This window comes from Embiotoca jacksoni, unplaced genomic scaffold, assembly GCF_022577435.1.
Source record: "Embiotoca jacksoni isolate LCO1_2020_lvr unplaced genomic scaffold, fEmbJac1.0.p SCAF_5, whole genome shotgun sequence".
NCBI lineage: Eukaryota > Metazoa > Chordata > Actinopteri > Embiotocidae > Embiotoca > Embiotoca jacksoni.
Window position 1 is genome coordinate 1,724,139 of NW_027185403.1, and position 20,424 is coordinate 1,744,562.

Here is a 20,424-nt window from a genome sequence, read left to right on the forward strand (position 1 = left end):
ATTATGTGGGACTTTTTTTTTTTTTTTTTTTCAGCCCCGCCTCATTTCTTGCATATTCCACATTCTGCTTGAGAAAGTGACTGCAGCTTGAAGAAGATCTTGCTCTAATGCCGGACTAGCATGTGCAAAATTTACCACGGAGGTGTCAGGAATTTCAATCTTTGCTCCCAAAACAGACTGGCAGCCTCGGGGCCCAAAGTGAGGAGTGAGCAGTATCCCACTTGGAATTTCTTTTTTTTTTTTTTCTTCTTCTTCTTTTTTTTTTTGGACTGAGAGTATTTACTTACTCGAAAAGTCCTCCATCTTCTAGTGGAGTTTGGATCTCCCTTAGCGTGCCATCTCCTGGTGTGTAAAGCTCCACTGTCTCATTAGGTTTAAGCCTCAGACAAGGATGCCAAGAGTCCACGAGCAAACGTTGCTAAATTTTGGGGGAATTCTTGTGTGCCAGCGCCGATACCGGGAATGCCCTGAGGTAAAGTGAACAAGTGCGGCGAGGACGAAGCGCAGGATTATGTTGGCTGCAACGATCACAACAGGACTTATCTACTTCATGGTGCAAAGCGCTGGAGCCTTGGCGCTCAGTGCAGCCTGTTGGGATGAGCGCCTATCACGAGCAGCGAGAAACAGCAGCTGTATGGGTGAGTTTGACATCTCGAGTGCTCCCACTTCAAGGTAGTGACAGAAATTATGCCGAGGGTACTGTCGATCAGATAACTATCTTAAACCACACTCGTAACAATTTATTCCACATCTATCGTCCTTGGCAAAGAAAACGGTTTTCGATTTTAACAGCTAAATGCGACTGAATGGTAGATGATCTCGGTATCATTTGCACTCGTGATGACGTTGTAAATATCGCAGGGCAGGTTGGACAAGGAGCCACAACCACTTTCATAAATGGCACCCACAAATAACAATGATTAATACACGACTAAATAATGACATGCTGTCAGATGGAAATAACTGGGAGACACAGTAATTGGGGTGTCAGACCAGAGAGAGATACAGGATTACTTCCTTGAATCCTTACTATAGATCATTGTATTATTTGATTCGCGTCAAGACAAAAAGAGTCGGAGGAACCCGTGTTTTTCACAATTCAATTTCAATGACAAAAGCTGACCCTCTCAACGATACGATGCTGCTACAATCGCTGTTCTGTTCTGGGTTGATGCTCAGTAATAAAAAAAAAATAATAATAATAATAATCTGCAATCAAGTAAAATCGTACAAAAGATGTCGCTCGCACCAAACGCTCTACACACTGAAGTGTGTACCAAAGGTAGAGGGTGAAACCAGACTGTGCCTGTGTGGGTGTATCCCAGGTTGAGCCCAAGTTCTTTGTGGGCTGCCACAGGGACGTCACTTGATGCTTACAGATGGCGATGTCCAAAAGGTCAGATGCATCTCAACAAGGGCATAACGTCTTTATGATCAACAGAGAAACTTCTACTCGCTGATCTGAGTCAGCGACGGAGATAAAAGGTCAGCGACAGAACAGTTTTCTTACTTGGTTTAGTTTGTTAAGCACACGAAAGTGTCCTGGAACATGAACTATCAGGTGAAAGGCAGTGGCACAGTTATTAAGAATAATTTTTAATAAAAGTTATTCCCTCCGCTCCGTGCAGATTACTGTGCTGCTGTCTGTTCCGGTGCAACAGGAACTGAACTTTCTGATCGCACCACGTATACGACAAAATCTCTCTGAACAAATTTTGCCTCCCGTCATATATCATGATATTGCCCAACCTTTACGATCAATATAAAGTGTCGCGTGTCGCGGGGTTTAACGGTTAATCCACAGTTCTAAATATCCAAGCGGTTAGTTGTTTTGATGGGTCACTGACTTGCCTTGGTCGACCCGGTGAACGGACTTTATCATCTAATACGGCCATTCAAAGTGCCCCAAACATATTCTGTGCCGATGTAAGATGGCAAATCACAGCCCATAATGATCGGCTACCCCTGAATTAAAGATGCGCGTTTTGTGCCACTTCGCTGTCAGAATCATGAATCTCGAATCCCGTTGACCAGCCTGTGAACCTGCCCAATCGATGATTCATCAGCACGTATCCTAGCAACTCGACCATCTTGGGGATCTCATGCCGGACATTTCATTATGTTGTTTGTCTGGTGTTGCTCATTGTTTTCTTCATTCCACAGAGTTAAGAGCGGTGGCTATGGTTGCACATGACAGTGATATTACCGTGACAGACCGGAGGACTTTCCTCTCGTTGACAACTTTGGAGAGCAAAACACACCTCACAGCCCAGTTTGTGACGGGATCTTCGAGCAAACCGCCCGTCTAGTAATGGACATGTCGGGATGGACGAGCACCTATTCCATTCACACGAGTAGAAAATGACCACGTTGTTGCTGCTTTTTAACCGTTTGGCAGAATCTCAAGTCAGGTGCGGTGACCTAAAGCGTAAACCTGTGAGAGAAACGAAACACTAACCTTGCGGCCTTTCAATTCATTCACTGCAGAGTATTGTCGGAGTCAAAGGATGGCACGGGAGCCGTTCGTTGCCAAGTGACGATGTTTCATCCAGAAGCAGCTGTGGCTGCCTTGAACTTCACCCCGTTAGAGCCATGAAAAGGCTTCTTGAGCGTACAATTTGACAAATTAAACGACAACGGCAGAGTGACACAAAAAGAGAGGGGGCAACTGAATCAATTGGCGGCTATTGAGATGTTAACGCTGCTATAGTTCCCTTCCTGTCCCCGGGATTTATTAAGTTAAACTGAGAACGTGCATAAAGGACAACAGCTTTCACATGCATCCAAACCTTGCATCTATTCATTTGTCTGCCTTTGCATTGGCACAGTGTTTAAATACAATTTTTAAATTGACAACGTAGGAGTGAAGCAGTCAGGAAACGATTGGTTAAAATATGTCATAGCACCAACTACATTCCTTCATATTAATATGGAACAATTTTGCACGTAAACTGCAGGACAAATCCTGGTACAACACGACTCAAAGGCAGGTCTGAATAGTTACTGATAGTCAAAAAAATAAATAAATAAATAATTGCACCTTTTTTGGCAATTATTTCTTAAAGTCCTGTAATGTCTGACATTTTTGGACTTTAATCCACTCAATAAGTATAAGTATTGTTGAGCAGTTTGCACGACTGACTAAGAATACTGTGTTTTAGGGCTTTAAAATTCCAAAAAGAAATGTAAAAAAAAAGATACGAGAATGACGTGTGAAATGTTTGATTTCGTAAAGCCCCGCAGCCTTTCCTGATATTCGGCCACGGTAAAGCCATTCATCGGATGGGCCTCGATGGCAGGAACCACAGAAGGCTCGTGGCTGGCGCGGGAAGCTCCATCCTGCTCGACTTTCACTTCAAAGAGGAGCGAGTTTACTGGGCTGACAAACAGTCCGGGGTCATCTACAAAGCATCAGCGAGAGGAGCGCACAGACAGGTGATTATGTAACTTCTCCACAGCTGCAGAGAACCCGGTGGGTTGCAAATGGCCTCCATAAGTCTCTGGTACGAAATGTGTTCACTTTTTTAGTTTTTTTATGCCGCTAACGCATCAGTACAGCGGTTCAATTATCAACAAACAAAAAAAAAAGTATGTTTTTATGTTTACTTTCCTTTTCATTAAAAGATTATTTCATTTAAATGTTTGCTTTACAGAAACTGTACTCATCTGACAGAAATGTCTCGGGCCTCGCGGTGGACTGGATTTGGAACAGCGTATATTGGACGAGCGGAGAAAAGGGGGAAATAAGGAGAATTGATATAAATGGCAAAAACGAGAGGACCGTTTTAAGGCACCTGACCCAGCCAAGCTCTATAACCGTCGACCCCGCCGACAGGTAATCTATTCGCTTTTACAGTTACACGCATATTATGGACGGTGCTTCTTTTCATACGAACAGATTAAAAATGATCAAATTGTGTCGTATGAATATAATTCACAGTTCTTGATTCTCGCTATGCCGTTTGCGTGTTACGACTGTAGAAATGCTTCATCTCCTTCCATCGAGCACGGCTGGCACACAGCTGCAAAATGACAGGCTGACTCCACACATGCCACGAGTTTCTCTGATCAAACACAGGAGTAGTTCTTTTTACCAGACCAACACTTTATTGTAATTTGGTCCAGCGGATAAGAAACGGTGAAAAAAAAATACATTTTAGAATATTTGTCCTTGATTTTTATTTAAATGCTAAGGGCATGTTTTTCCAACTTTAATTATTATCATATACTTCAGGTTGGCTTCAATTGAACTGAGCCACAAGCTTTATTAAACATAACTAAAATATGACCGAGGCAAAAATATTATGAGGCACCTCATTTGTGTGAAAATTTTGGAAAAAGTGACAACTTAAACTGGACAACTCTAAATGTTAAAATACAAATATTTGGGAATACTTTTTATTTTTTTTCTTCAAAAAAACCCTTTCCTCAGTTCAAAACTAATATTTCGCAGGCTTTTGTTTTGGCTTTCCGATGGGACGACCCCGAGTATCCAACGCTCTCATGTGACGGGACAGATGAAGATTACACTAATCAAGATAGCAGAACAACTGACAGCACTGTCGATTGACCGAGAGGACAAAAGACTGTTCTGGGTTCAGTTCGGTCTGCAAGGAGAAAGTGCCATTGCCTCTTGTGATTACAACGGGAATGTCCTGCACATCATGGATCAACCACTTCGGTGAGCATGCGGTTGAGTCACTCATCCTTTTACTTTTTCTTTTTTTTTAACTGAACCTCCCAAAGGCAAATAGGTATAAAACATGATGTAACACTATTTCTGACAATAAGTGCGCTGTCCAAAGCGCTCGGTGCAAGTGCATTTATGACGTGTCAACATCCATTAGTTTAATGGTGGGTAATCTCAGCAAAAAGTAAAAAGCATTGTTCAAACGGGTTGTACTTAGTCTCTTATTTAGTCGGGGGTCTGTTTTGGGTGTAAAATGAACTAAAATATAGTGTACTCTCCCTTTCCCTTTTAAAAGCCAGTTGCCTTTGCGCCTCGTCAGATTGATATTGTAACAGTGGATTCGCTAAGCAGTCGGAAAGAACCGTCCTCTGCAGAGGAATTCGACCGGAGCAGATTGATTTCCAAAATAACAATCTTTCACACTGCAATTTTGATTTTTTTTTTAAATTTTTTTTACATGTTTGTGCTTTGCTGCATCTCCCTATGTGTGAAACAAGTCGAGTGCACGAACATTGTGCGTTAAAATGCTGCACCGTCGACTGAGGATCCAGGTTTCCGTTGGTCAGTTTCAGTTGCCTCCAGATTACAACATGTCAACGGGCGCTCAGATAGACGCAAATACATTTGCTGCTCAAACAAAGTGGACGCTGGATGAGAAAATAACAACTGCATTGGTTTGAGACTAGCAAAGACGCTCGCGTTGCACGTGGTGTCATTTTGTGCCGGGTGTAAGGGAGAGTCTTAAGCACGAAAGATGCCAACACCTTGTCATTTTTTCTATAACTTCTTTTTTTTCCCTCTTTTTATCAGGTCCCAGTCACTTGGAATATCCGTTTTTCTGGAGCGCCTGTACTTCACCGATGCCGCGTCTCGGGTTGTAAAACAAGTAAACAAATACACCGGTGGAGTCCCACAGAGTGTCAACAAAAAACAAATGGCAAAACCTCCCGTGGATATCAAGGTGGTACATCCCCTCAACCAGCCAACGGGAGACCCTCTATCATCATTTCCAGGTCCCAGCTGAACTTTAACATTGAAAATGTCTCTAGAACTTATTTGCGTTCACATTTTAGATACAATTCAGCAACAATGTTTCAGTACAACAATATTCATCCTCGCCCAACAGGTTGTGATGAACAAAGCGGCAACTGTGTGAACGTGTGCTCCAGTCTAGCGGAGCAGGGGGTCTGCCGGTGCAGTGACGGCTTTGCTCTCAGTAAGGAAGGCCCTTATTGCGAAGGTGGGTGTATAATCTATAACGTAAACTCAAGAAATAATTTTTTCTTTTAAATATATTTTTTTCATGCGCAAGACTAGTTCTTTAGTTTACAACTCAGGAACATACAGAAAAGAAAAGGCCTCGTTTGATTGACTACTTGTGACAAAAGTTTGACTTATTTACCTGCTACAAATACGCAATATAGTCATACTGGGGCCAAACGTACAAGAACATATGAAGTATGGCGAAACATTTCAATAAGAGCATCTACTTAAATGAAAACAGTTGAGGGTTTTATCACTGTATTTGTCTGTGTGTGTAATAGACGTGAACGAATGCGCCCATTGGAACCATGGCTGCTCTCTCGGTTGTGAAAACATGCCCGGCTCCTATTTCTGCACATGTCCTAAAGGATATGCGCTCCTACCGGACAGGAAGACGTGCAGAGGTACAGTACAAACACACTCTTATTCTTCTGCTGGTCATTTAACTCATTTATTTTCTAGTCGTGGTTTTATTAGGCACGCAGGACGCAGAAATTCAATTCGGAGATGAAAGTTTTACAGCATTAAAGACAAAGTAGATACTCGTCGCCTTTTGAAGATTGGAAACACACGAGATGATGTTGACGTGAATAAAACTGTCTGAATCCTTTGCAAACAAATTTTCAACAAACTGAAAAATATAATAATAATAATAATAATAAAGTATAATAAAAATTCCAGAGTGTAAACACTCTGGTCCTCGTTGCACAGAATCCTAATTTTGCTCGGCGTGATGAATGTAGCTCCGGTCTCACATTAGAGCGTCTTTGTGGTGCTGTGAAAGGTGGCATTTGTCCACCAGACACTACTTTGACCCTCGGAGAACCTATAAAAAGGCTGGGTCACAGGCGTCCAGACAGACGAGACACATGGGAGCTGCCAATTGTGTGTTAGGTTACTTGGGTCTAAACACAGAGACTTTGTCACACTCCCGAAGGTCTGACAGGACCGAGACCCGGCAGGCTGCGTGCGATTCACGCTGGACGGAAAGCAGGGATACGACATTCAATTCAAAAAGATATTTCGAAGATATTTTAGAAGTAGAACAGACGATTCGTTTGCTGGCCTGCAAACCAGTTTCCTTGCAAATATCGATCAACAGACTTCGACTAAAACACGTAGACTTGTTCTACTTATGCAGGTATTCCATATAGCTTCTCTACTTCTTCTACCTCTTATGTTTGGCCGTTCCTATCGGCCACAGTGCAGTTCTGTTGTCTGCCAGCATAACAATAGATACGTCTTCAGTGAACAGATACCGCAGACAATCGAATTTCATGACATATGCATTTGCACTGCAGTCATGAGGGAATGTATAGAAAGTCTTCGTTTAGTTAAATAAACCAGTAAAACCAATTGATTTTGCGATTTTTGTTTTGGGGAGGGGAGTTTTTGTTTACGATTTACAGCTATTTTTGCGGCCACATGTCTACGCAGTGATTACGCTCATATTAAAACACTCTACAGACACATCCTAATCTCTTCTCTTCTAATCTCACGGCTGTGAGGCGAAGACAACAGGAAAGGTTTGCAGACACAATGAGATTAGATGATGAGGTGACATTTGCGATAGGGAACATATTCGGTCAGCAGCTTTGTCCGCCTAAGCCGGTTAGCAGACAACCTTTGCCAAGGTCCAGTAGGAAACAAACACGCAGCCAAGTAGCAGGCTCGACAATGGAGATGACAACAGAGATGACATGAAGGGAGGGATATAAATGGGCTGCTTTTTCGTTAAAAAAAAACAACAACATTTAAAATAAAAAAATATTTTACAATGCATAAAAAAAAAAAAAAATAGAAACAGCAGTTTTACCAATTTGGGATTAATGTTGAGTTTTCAAATTCAAAGCAGAATATTGTTTTTGCCACATTCATCCGATACAACTTCACATTGTTTAGAGTTTTAACCGTAAAGTATTTTTCAATTGTTGCTCAAAATGCATATATAGTATATAGAGTTGAAAGATTACAAAAAAAAACGCTATCTGAAGAAGTGAACCGTCAGAGGCCGAGCAACTATTTCACATCTGACCGGCCCGCCTCTCTACACCTGGGCCACATTCACAGGTACACGAGATACCAAACTCGTGTGCGCTAACATGACATCATCGTCACTGTGTGGGCTTTGACTGCATGCTCATCACACTTTCAACTATTTTGATGGGATTAAGGCGGACTTCATAAAGGGATTTTAACCAGAGCAGGCCCAGCTAAGAAGCTTGTTGTCCATCTGGCTCGTCTGCTACCTGCAGCGCCCCAAAATAACCTGGAAAAGTCTTGAACGTGAAGCATCACTCTGACTTTGTTAATGAAGGCACTTCGTGAACAATGGTGGAATATGACATTCATTGACTTGCATCACTTTGCCTTGCAGCTCCTTTAAACTTTCACATGTTTAAATGTCTTCAACGACAGTCTTTTAAAGATATATATATATATTTCTACAGAGATCATCCCATGTGAAGGCAATGTGACAAAGTGCGGTCATGGATGCCTGTTGACAGAAAACGGTGCCGTCTGCGTTTGCCCCGAGGGATCTGTACTGCGGGAGGATGGACAAGCTTGCACTGGTATGAACAACATGTTACAGCATTCAGCTCTATTTTCTCAAACTAAAAACTACTTATTAGTCAACATTGTACCGAGTTATTCAGTCGAAAAAGAATGCACCATTCATTTCACATTACCAGTTGAAATGAAAGGTTGTCAGCAGAGGGTGTATCGTGAGTAAAAGGCCAAAACACTTGATGACGCTGAGGTACACAACTCAGGGTGTGTCCCAAATAACTTGTGCCGGTGGTTGGCAAAAGCAACATCATGTCATGTTTGTAGGGCGTTCAAACATATTAGGGTTTATGATATCATATCCTATGTTTTGAAATTATTGTTACAAGTTTTGATTCTAGGGCTGGGAGATATGGAAAAAAGCAACAAAAAAAAAAATCACAGTTTTTGACCAACTACCTCGATATGGATATTGCAACAACAAAACATGAACACAATGAGAACTTTGGTAAATAATCATTAGTAATTTAGATATAATAAATAAGTGGGTAAAGGCTAAAATGGTCTGGTAAAGTAAAAAAAAAAAAAAAAAAAAAAATATTACATCACTTTACTAAACCGCAGCCTTTGAATCCAGGACAAAAAAAAAACACTTATGCCATCTGAAAATATTACGATATTCAAAATATAGGACAACATCTGGTCTCATATCATGATAACAATATAACATTGTCTAGCTCTTTTTGAGACCAGTTAAAAGAGTGTTTTTCTCTTGTGTTTATATGCTGACACTTAATGTAAAGAACATGTACCCCCCCCCCCCCCCAATGAAAGTGGATATCTTTTTTTAATACTGCAAACGTCCAATAAACATGGGATTATTATTGGAACAACACCATTAAGAACATTAAGCTTTACTCTGAATGACAATCTACGACGGACTGACTTCACTGCATCGAAAAGCTGGATAAACTGAGCCACTCGTTATCGGAGCTACTCCGTCATTTCAAGTCAATATTACACGAATATGTTGTGAGAAAAGTCTGGATCGAAGTGGTCAAACTGATGGGATGAAAACCCCGATAGTACAACAGTGTAGTAACCAGGAGGCTTTGCATTACTGGCTACAAGGTGGTGGTCACTTGATACCAGAGCAAAAACAAGAACATTGCTTTTTAAAAAAAAAATATTTTGCCACATTTTAACAAAAGAAACTTCAGTTTTAAGGCCCCCGAAATGAGAATGAAGTGAAATTAGGGGATATGAAACGTCTAAATGTCAGTGTCTATCAGTAATAGAAGACGGGAAAGTTCATGAAATTGCAATAAAAAAATTGAGTTTGTGTCACAATCATGAAATATTATTTCATCAGTGCGTGTCAGTGTCAGGGCAGAGTCACGCTTGAAAGTCGAGTCTGTTTCCAACGACCTGAAGCTCATCTGTGTCAAGACTGTTTTTGGGCGGTTGCAGGCTGCTCGTCTGCAGACGGAGGGGGTTGCAGTCAGCTCTGCACTCCCGTCACTCCTAGCAGGTGGCAGTGTGGCTGTCTGCCGGGCTACCAGCTCCACCAGGACGGCAAACGCTGCATTGCAACTGGTGAGTCATACTATGGCAACGCAGGCAGCGGATCCCACGCAGATAAACACGCTTCCTGTCGGCCTTAATCTCACTGCCCGTTTTAAACTGTTTAAAAATATATATATACACACACACACACTGCACGTACAATCATGAAATACTTTATTTTTCTTCTTCAGGACCTCCACCCTATCTACTGGTTGCTAATATAGTAGACGTGCGAAGAATTAACCCTGACGGCACTGAGGGTCAGACCTTGGTGGAGGAGCCCAGAGGAACAATCTTAGCTTTGGATTATGACCCCGTTCAGAACAAAGTAAGATGAAACACTCGTTCATGTCGTGTTGCCGTTTTCAGTTCTTTCTTTTCTTTTTAACTAGTAGTCGAGTACCAGTACGCGCTGATGTACTTTTCTATTCGAAAATCAAATGAACAGACTTGAGAACAGAAAAGGTTTTTAATGCAGACCTGCAGTGACACCTAGTGGACAGAGTCTGCTATTTCATGGCCTTCCTTTTTTCTTTTTTTTTTCTTAGCAAGTTTCTGGTTTACACAATGAGCTCTATGTTTTACTACCAAATATTTCCTATATTAAAAGTATTTCCTTCCATATATTTTTGTATTCATTTTGAAGGTGTACTTTGCGAGTACGAGCCAGAAGACAATTGAGCGAGTTGATTTAAACGGTGGATCGAGAGACGTGCTCGTCTCCGATGGTTTGGGCTCTCCAGAAGGACTGGCAGTCGACTGGATCCATCGCAAGATGTACTGGACAGATAAAAGGTGGGCGGTGTTTTCACCAAGTAAATATTGAGGACTGCGCCCGGTTCCATTCAGCGCTCCGTGTAGTTTGTAATACTTAAGTGTATTTGAAGCTTTATCAATATCTTCTGTTTTCATTAAACCTGAATCAAATCAGTTCAGACAATTCAACTGACATTTTCAGAGTCTGCTTTTGGAGATGGGTTTTGAAAGTAAAATAAATACACTTTTTTTTTTTTCTTTTTTTTTTTTTACACTTCTGTATACGTATACTTTTGTCCTGCAGCCAGTCAAGTGTTGACTGCAGTACTTTAGCTGGACTGCACAAAGAAACTATCGTGAGCGAAGGGCTGGAAAAACCGAGAGGAATCGCCGTTCATCCTCTGGCAAAGTGAGTGCGATCATTTGCCCGAGTTCTTTTCTCCACAAACAAACTACTGACGGCAAACTGCAACTTTGCACATTTCAAATTCCAGAAGTATCTTAAACTGAAATCTATAAATGGCATAGAGCCCGATTGTAGTTACGAAGCAGTTTGATTAACTTTGATTACAAAAAGCTATCTATGTGACAACATAGGTTTAATCGAGCAGAACAAATCTCAGTGTCTCAGCGTCTCTTGTCTGTGATTTACTCTGAAAAGTATATTTTTATGTATTATATCTTACTGCGCGTTTAACCTTTTGAATATTGCCCCCCTTACGTTTCCATTCGGCAGTTTCAAATAAGTAATATCACCACCGAGATGTTTTAACTAATGCAAACGTTACTGTACGTTTTACTTACCGTACGTTTGCATTTCAGTATCAAATATATTGCATCGAGGGAAAACGTGCTTAAGTACAATTTCAACAAATAAATGTTCAAAATGAATTAAAAAAAAAGAGGTCAAACTGTGTGACACCGGAAGATGTGGCTGATGTATTTGTTTTTCTTGTTTTCCTCTTGGAGGAAGTTATTCTGGACCGACATCGGGGCCCGGCCTGCGGTGGAATGCGCCTCGTTGGAAGGGAGGGACCGCGCTGTGATTGCGAGCACCGACCTGGTGTCGCCGACGGGCCTCGCCGTCGACTTCACGGAGGATCGTCTGTTCTGGTGCGACCAGCGGAGGGGCCGGATAGAGAGCGCTGCCCTGGACGGCTCGGATCGACGGGTCCTGTTAGAGAACCAAGTAGGTGAGGTTTGTGTGAATCATACACGTGCAAACATAGAGAGCTTCCCCGCACAGGAAAAAAAAATAAAAAAAAATAAGACAGTATTGTAATGTTTGATATCTTAAGTTATATTTACATTAAGCTAAAAAAAAAAAAAAAACCTGAAACGTACAGGTGAAATTCAAGACCCGTGTTTAAATGATCTCCTTCCTTCACTGACTTTTCCATTTCACTTTCTTAAAGCCATCATCCGCAGTTAAAAATGTGCTCCAAATCCCTCTTTAACGCGTGTCACCGCCTCCACAGTTGAACACAGGCATCTCTCACCTGATATTGCCGCGCTCTGATTGCTCCAGGTCGACCTTTTGACCTCGCCGTATTTGAAGACGGCCTCTGGGTCTCTGACGGGGAGCGCCAGCAGCTCAGGAGTGTACACAAGCGGACTGGGAAGAAACTGCAGCGCATCCACGGCAACATGGTCCAACCGGCATCCATCGCGGTGGTTCATCCTCTCGCTAAACCAGGTACAGACGGAAAAAAAAGAATTATATTCTGATGTTAGTACACTTAAATAAAACAAATTTAAAAAAAAAAAAAAAAAAAAAAAAGAGGAATGGCAGGCTATAATGATCTCTATGCTGAATACTGAATGTTGTATTCATTCATTCACCCTCCCCCCTCCCCACCCGTCTTCAGGGGCGGACGTCTGCCTCCACCTGAACGGAGGCTGCGTCCAGGTGTGTGAAAGCAAACTGGGATTGGCCCACTGCTCCTGTCCGTCACGCTACATCCTGTCAGCCGACGGAAAAAGCTGCTCGCCTGCCGATGCCGCATACGGCACCACAGGTGACGCGTCCCCCTTCAGGTGCAGACACTTCGACATGCGCTGCGCAGTAAAGGTTACTGACGATAAATGTTAACCTTTGTGTAGAACCTGGAGACAGCGAGTCCACCGATTTAACGTCCTTAAAAAACCAAACCTTTAACGACGGGAGCACACCCGGCCTGTCACCCGACGAAGGGGAGGCGGGCTTCCACTCAGATTCCAGCAGCGAGCCGAACCTCTTCGCAGGTGAGACGCTTTCGGGTAACGACGCACCTTTAAAAAAAAAAAAAAAGCAAACGCTTTATTCGTCTCGGCGTTCGGTATCTTACCCCTAACTAAAAAGTTATGTTTCTATACGCGCCCTTCTCTGTCAGACCAGAATGAGTGCTACTCGCTCCGCTGCGATGTGAACGCCCTGTGCCTGCTGAGCGACGGAAACCCGAACTGTCTATGTCTCGAAGGTTTCACGGGTGATGGACGGTTGTGTGTGGGTGAGTATTCCTTCTACTGTCCTGTGACTGTGCTTTAGAAGGATGAAGTAACATAGCCTGAAGTAAGCTTATGGGATTACCTTTGGTACAGAGGACCTTCTTTTTTTTTATATATATATCTCGCTGCAGCAGGGGTTTAAACCTGGTGTTTTAACAGAGGTGAGAGCACGGGGGAACGGAGCAGAGTTGAGTTTTAGATGTAGAAACAGTTCTCGGAGGCACAGCTGCTCTGAGAGCAAAGGTAATATTTCAGATAAGCATTAATGAGGAAAAGCGAAAGCCCAAATGTTGAAAAAGGAAAGTCACTCATCTAATAGTTGCCATTATCATTTCCCTGCAGACCACTTGAAGTGTTGGCTAAGTTTGCCTGTGGAGTAAGGGGCACTTAAGTGGATGGATGAAAATATAGTTTTGAAAATATATATAAAAAATTAAAAATTAAAAATTAAATGCAGGCCTCGTTAAAGCTAAATAGTTAAATATCTTTGTTCAACAGTAATGCTACTTTATTTAGCCGGTAAATGTTGACACATAAATCTGTGATTCTCTCAGTTCTGTAAAATGTTTGGTCCCCGTTTGACGTCGTCTTCTTCTTCTTTTGTCCTAGACATCGATGAGTGTAAAGTGGGAATGCACAACTGTGACAAAAACGCAGAATGTCAAAACACTGCGGGGAAATATCTCTGCAAGTGCCGGGCTGGTTACAACGGAACTGGGCAGGCGTGTCGAGGTGAGTCTTGATTATTTACGGTAAAGACCATTTTCATCACCACGTTGATCCCTGTTGTTTTTTTTTAATTTGTTTTATCTTAGAGGCCCGAACCCCATCTTTCATAAAAACAGATAGATTACAGTGTTCACGCGATTTTCCAATACTATGATTAAAGATATGCAACAGTAGCAGACTTTAATGTAATTTGTCTAATTAACAAAAATGGGATCCTCTCAAGACTCGGACGCCACATCGCCCTGGGTGACGCCTGGCAGCCCTGTTGATGTTACCACCGAGCGCCACAACAGTAACGCGGTGCAGAGCTGTCCCTCCACCCACGAGACCTACTGTCTGTACCAGGGCGTCTGCTTCTACTTTCCTGAAATGGAGTCGTACGCCTGCAAGTAAATAAACCCTCTCCTCCAGCGTTTCCGTCGGACCCGTCGGCTCCACCTTCGTATTGTGTCCGGACGGTGACGTGGGGGCATCCATGTCACTGTAAAATGGGCAGCAATTCAAATAAAGATGATCATATTTAAAAAATGATCTCCGGGGAAGCATTTCCACTTTTAAACAGTATTAGACCAAAAAAAAAAAAAAAATTTGAATGAAATCTGACATTAACTTCAGCTCCTCATCTCTGGTGTGATTTATCACAGCTGACAGGCAGCAGGTGTCACTATTGTTCCACAGTTAAAGCGTTTACCTCGTGACAAAGCTGCAGAAGAGGAGATTCAGAAATCTGCCCACACACACACACACACACACACACACCAGATGTACATTTCATTATCATCCGATTAGGATCAGTGAATTGTGAATGACATCTTAAATTGTAATAAGCACAGCACTAATGCATGCAGAAAAATTAAGACCCACTTTATAGTTCGAGTACATATTTCGAGTTCACGCGAAATCTTTTTTCCTCCCATGTCCAAAAATCTTCCGTTTGGTATTTAATAGTCCACGTACACACAAGTTCAGACACGCCCAGGCAAATGCCAGATTCTGTTGGCTTTTAAAGTGAAAAGAATTTTTTTTTTTAAATAGCCCTATAAACATTCGAGCTAATTATTGGACGACCCGAAGGGAAGACTTTGATGAACTCCTGAGCCCGACCCACGTGTTTGTGTGTGGAGGGGGTAGAGTTTGAAGACCTCGGGGAAGCATCACACTGGCGGAGGTCATAGAAGGTAGTTTGAAAAGCTGGTGTGGATAAGATTCTCGCCGAGGCGCTAAAGGCTCTGGACATATTTTGGGCTGGCTTGGCCGACCTCTACAACGAGGTGGGCTTTTAAAAAGGTCCGTTGAAAAAGCATTTGTTTCCCTGTTGTTGAAGCTGGCCCCCTTCTCAGTTTCAGCTCCTTTACTGACATGTGTACAAACATATATACATACAAAACATATTTGCATCCAGAATTTGCAGATATTTAGTTAAATCCATCCTTCATTTGATCTCAGAAAAGTTTCCTGCACTGCTTTATCTTTTGAATCCGTCTGCTCTGTTGACTTTTCACTCAAAAATTAGATAACACATTTGCCCATTTTGGTGGCCAAACTTTAACATACAACTTAATGCGCTTTGATGGTCAATGGTTGCCTCTGATTATTAAGTAATCAGCTGTATGTCCTTTCCCGAGTACGTCTCTAGAAAATAAATAGCTGGCGATGAACCAAAAAATATCCTCTTGGACTAAACTTTAGCATCACAGTTAAAGTATATATTTCTTATTTCATTCTGTGTATTAAATAATCTTTAGCCGTTTTTTTTTTGTTGTTTTTTTTTTTTGCCTGACCTGTTGCAGTTGTGTATCAGGCTACATGGGGGAGCGTTGTCAGTTCAGCGACCTGGAGTGGTTGGAGCTTCAGCAGGCCGAGAAGGAGAAGAGGAGGAACGTGGTCATCGCTGCCTGCATGGTGGTCCTCGTTTCCCTGCTCTCCGTCACCGCCTGTGTCACCTACTGCTACGGGTAAGAGGTCAGGAGAAGGAGGAAGGAGCGGTACATGCAAAACATATAAAACTGATAAGGCAACGTGAGGAAAGTAAGAAAAAAAAAATAGACAGGAAATACAAAGGAGATGTTTGAGGAAATAACAGCGAAGGAAGGAAGCAAAAGAGAAACAGGGGAAGAAAAAAATTAGGACGTACAATGTACAAAAACAATCAAATCAAACAATACTATGATGTCCTATTTAGAGTTAGAGGCTCAGGGCAGGTGTTAAGTAAAGGATGAAAATCCCGCTTTTCACTGCCAGCACTGGCTCAGCTTGCCTCTACTCGCTTTTTGTGTTTTTCATATGGGAACATATGCGAGTAGCACCTGGTACCTGGTACTATTTCTGGTATAGAGATTCGAGTTCAACCCACGACATCCTGCACAAACCCACCATTGTCTACTAGCCGGGCTATTACAGTGGCCGAATTGACTACTCGATTAGTAGCAAATCTTTCCCCTGCAAAGATCCATAAAAATCTGGTAAATTGGTCATCCATGCAAACTAGTATCGGCTCAATCAGGAAAAACTTAACATTCTTTGGATATAATGAGACAAAAATGCACCCAAATGAATTCTATTCATATAGATTTTCATTAAAAGGGTAAATGTGACAGTCATGCTTTGGTCTTAAAGGGGTTTCAAAGGGCTTTTCCACCCTGATGGTTTAAAAAAAAAAAAAAAAAAAAAAAAAAAAAACCAGGGGCTAAGTTCGCTCATGTATATTATCCAGACGTATTTGCCTGTGTGTGCTGGTGGATGCGCTGCGGTAATGATGCGTGATGTCTACGCAGTCTTGTGAATACTGGAAGCGTTGAGCAGCCCAGACAGCCAGAAGGAGAACCTCGCTCCGGTAATGAATGAGCTGACGGCATTTAGCGGTGTCTATCAAAGCCGAGGTGGCATGAGCCGTGTAATGCAGGTGTCTCGGCACGACAGCAGGGGGTCGCAAAGCAGATATCATGTGGAACAAACGACAGCATGGTTAGCTGAGTGAAGCGTGTCCCCCACCTGAAAAGTGTCTTAAGTAGCTGATTTGTTTTACGGGTTGTTTCGTCGGCTTCTGGACAAGGCTGCCGGTATTCTTCACTCTTTTGACTCACAAAGCACACCCCTCCCCTCAGCCCGCTACAACCTTACGTTTGCACTCTCGGCTCCCCTGTGGAAGTGGCACGCTTTCAATTACATGGTTGGTTTAGCTTGTTCTACAGCAATTACACATAAAAATAGGTCATTTCTCAGCTACAAAATGGAGCCGCTGAGGTATGACCCCAGTGGAAACGCTACAAGACCGCCAATAGCTCTGCCTCAAATTGCCTTCTGCACTTGAGTGCAAGTGCACTTGTGCAGTTCTGGAGTTTGGTGGTTTAGTTTCCACTGCAGCATACACACCGGGTAAAGAATCATACAGTGCGGTGTTACTGGCAGAAAAAACACAACTCGTTTCTCACGCTCTGTCTGGAAAATATAAGCATATAAAGTAAACGCACACAAGCAATATGCAGCCTCCAGGCCAATGTATCACCAAATCTAGATGTATTATCGTTGTTTAACAAACGGGTTGAAGGGAGTCAAATACGCAGGAAGCTAAAACATTCATTGTATCTGCAATGGTGACACTTCTTTTTTTTTTACAGATTTTTTTTTTGGTCCGTGTGTGTAGACAGTGCCGTGAAAATTCCACTGTGGGCACGTGATTCAAAGCAAACAACCATTTCATAATGTTTGATTAGTGATTCATTTCAATGTATACCCTCTCTTATAATCGTACAAATGCTGTGTGGGTCCTTGAACCGTACGTCATCAATTTCTAAGACTGTAACCCTCCACGTTGTTGCTCTAATTTGTGTTGGTTTATATGAACTCCGCAGAGCCAGAAGACTCTTCCGCAAACAGTCCTCAGAGGACAACGTGAGTGAGACCAGCGTGACGGACGACAGCATGTCCGAGACCATCTCGGCCAGCGTTCCTCGGGGAAGACCGTCATCGCCAGGCTGGGTCATAAATACACAAGAAAGGGATTTATCCAATGAACCAGAGATTGAAGTACGGTCTTAGTTTAGAACGCAGTCTTTCTATAATGCAAAGCCTGCACAACCTGAATTTGTTTAGGCCGTAACCTTTTTCCTAAGAACTTCGACACAACTCAGAAATGGTCAAAGCAGCCTGTAGTATGAAGACTCGAGACTTGGTTGTTTCAAGACACCGTGACAACATTTAACGCAATAAGAGTTATACAAACGTTTAAGACAATTCATACACTTCTAAATGAATTACTGTATAAATTTGCAGTTCTACATGATGGTGGAAAGTGGTGTGGAAGGAAAGGTCCTCCCTGCCACGGGTTGTCCAAGGAGAGCTGTCTGTCCGTCCTGCTCTTCAGAAACAGGTCTCTAAAACTTACTTTATTTCTTCTATCTGTACAACAACAACAACAACAAAAATGCAGTTCTACTAACTACTAAATTATGATATTTTTCAGGCAACAACTCCGTGTCTGAAGAGTCCGAGACGTTGTCTAAACACAACAGAGGGTACGAGTGTTCCATGGTGTCAGCTGTCGCCATAGAGACAACCCAACCCGACATCCATCCCGCCGATCCATCACAGTCATACTCAGAGACTCGAACGTCTTTTAAGCCAACGCCGCTCCCCGAGCCTGCGAGCCCGGAGTCGCTTCCTTCCTAGCTCGAGAGGAAGACCGAAACAGCTGTGCAGTTAGCTGTAACATCTGGCATCGAGCTTTCGTAAACGCAGGTATTTAGTTTAAAAAAAAAAAGGAAAGCATAATCAATATGTGGGCTTAAGTGCATTGTAAAAACATAAACAGCAATTTGTGCTCTTTCCCAAAAAGAAATTTAAATTGCAGCTTACCAATACGCATATGCCACCCCAGCTTGGCACGATGGAGCTAACTACATAAAAGTGCATATTGGATATTGGTTTTTCCTGCCATCTATACCCTATTAAAAATACAGCATGTCGGAGAAAAATTCTTTATACTGATTAATATAAACAGCTCGGTATGAACCTCAATTCTGGAGCAGTGGTTCAGTATGTTTTTGGTACAGAAGAGAAACAAAAGACAAGCATGAAATAACATTTTTGTCAATTATATTCAGAAATTAAAACATTATAGAGTTTACTTGTCAATAATTATGACTGTAAAAATGAAAACCCTCAAATGCTGTATTTAATTAACATGAAAAGACTTCTTTTACTCAGAAGGATAAAATAAAAAAAAAAAAGGAAATATTATCATTAAGACAAGTGCAACATGAATCTATCCATCTACTTGGGCATACTCAAGAATGGAAGACTGACAGCTGACAATAAATTCTTTACACATGTACAGTATGTCTTTCCTACAAACTTCTAGAGTAGATCTATATGATCATATTTTGCATTATTGCAGCTCTTGTATGCACAAACAGACCGACAGAGTACACAAAGTAAAGTAAAAAAAAAAAAAAAACTACTCCTGTTTGCCCAAATACCCAATTTGTGTTTGGACTTAACACTTTAAATTTAGCCTTGATATCTGGCCCTTAATTCACATTTCTTTTCTAGAATTTGCTTATATCATGATGTGGTTACAGACTAAAGAATTCCACAGTTGTTGTTGTTTTTTTATATGAATTTTATTTGTATTTGTTTTTAATGTGTTTATTTCACCTACTACTGAATAATAGAGGCCAGCCACCCTCCCTTAAATATGTCTTTACATTAGCTTACTCTTGCAATATAATTATCAAATACACGAACTTTCTAATTAAAAGTTCAGCAAACAGCTTGCCGTCCATATTTCCAATCAAGTCAAACTAACACAGTAAATACAGTATTAAAGTAAAACACAGAAAAGGCACCATAGCACACAGTATATTACGATGGTTAGATTTAACCAAGCACAACTGCCATTTTCTGACATTATAAAAACAAGAAACGTATTGATTGTTCAATACAATTATAATAATGATTTAAAAAAATAATAATGCCGATTTACAGCCCTAGTCAGCGCGTTCCTAAACAACCCAGAAACTGTGATCAGTTGGCAAAGTTGATGCTTTATTTATTATTTTTTTACAAAAATCTATGTTTACCTTTGCAAGAGTTCTACTGAGATTTATGCTTCGAGAAATAAGATGAGGATAAACTGAACCTGGTTGCTGGCCGATTACTGATGAACTGATTTGGGATCCTCGCTGGTTTGGAAAGGGAAGGTATCTTACAATGGATTTCCATCCAACTTCTTTGCAGTCAGAATGTTTATATGGACAAAATGAGCACAACGGTGGCAACATTTACGTATTTTGACGGCGCAAGCATTTTTATTCACACTCAGATCTGATATTGTTTTATTTTCAGCACCTCTGGGCTATAACTGGAATTACAAATTAGCAAGATGAAGCTTGTTTTTATTTTCATCAATAAAATTATATTTACAA

At 41.7% G+C, this 20,424-nt stretch overlaps 1 protein-coding gene across 1 annotated transcript; it reads left to right on the forward strand.

Moving 5' to 3' along the window:
- The first annotated feature begins 444 nt into the window (after positions 1 to 444).
- egf (epidermal growth factor) lies at positions 445 to 18,773 on the forward strand. The gene is made up of 22 exons (XM_069171101.1): positions 445 to 638; positions 3,236 to 3,435; positions 3,654 to 3,835; positions 4,454 to 4,681; positions 5,501 to 5,703; positions 5,817 to 5,930; positions 6,235 to 6,357; positions 8,404 to 8,526; positions 9,932 to 10,057; positions 10,219 to 10,355; positions 10,674 to 10,822; positions 11,088 to 11,192; positions 11,753 to 11,976; positions 12,312 to 12,479; positions 12,652 to 12,801; positions 12,887 to 13,042; positions 13,156 to 13,272; positions 14,223 to 14,388; positions 15,790 to 15,954; positions 17,851 to 17,952; positions 18,256 to 18,368; positions 18,462 to 18,773. The coding sequence occupies exons 1-22, from the start codon at positions 512 to 514 to the stop codon at positions 18,665 to 18,667; spliced, it is 3,384 nt and encodes a 1,127-aa protein (XP_069027202.1). The 5' UTR covers positions 445 to 511; the 3' UTR covers positions 18,668 to 18,773.
- Positions 18,774 to 20,424: the final 1,651 nt, after the last annotated feature.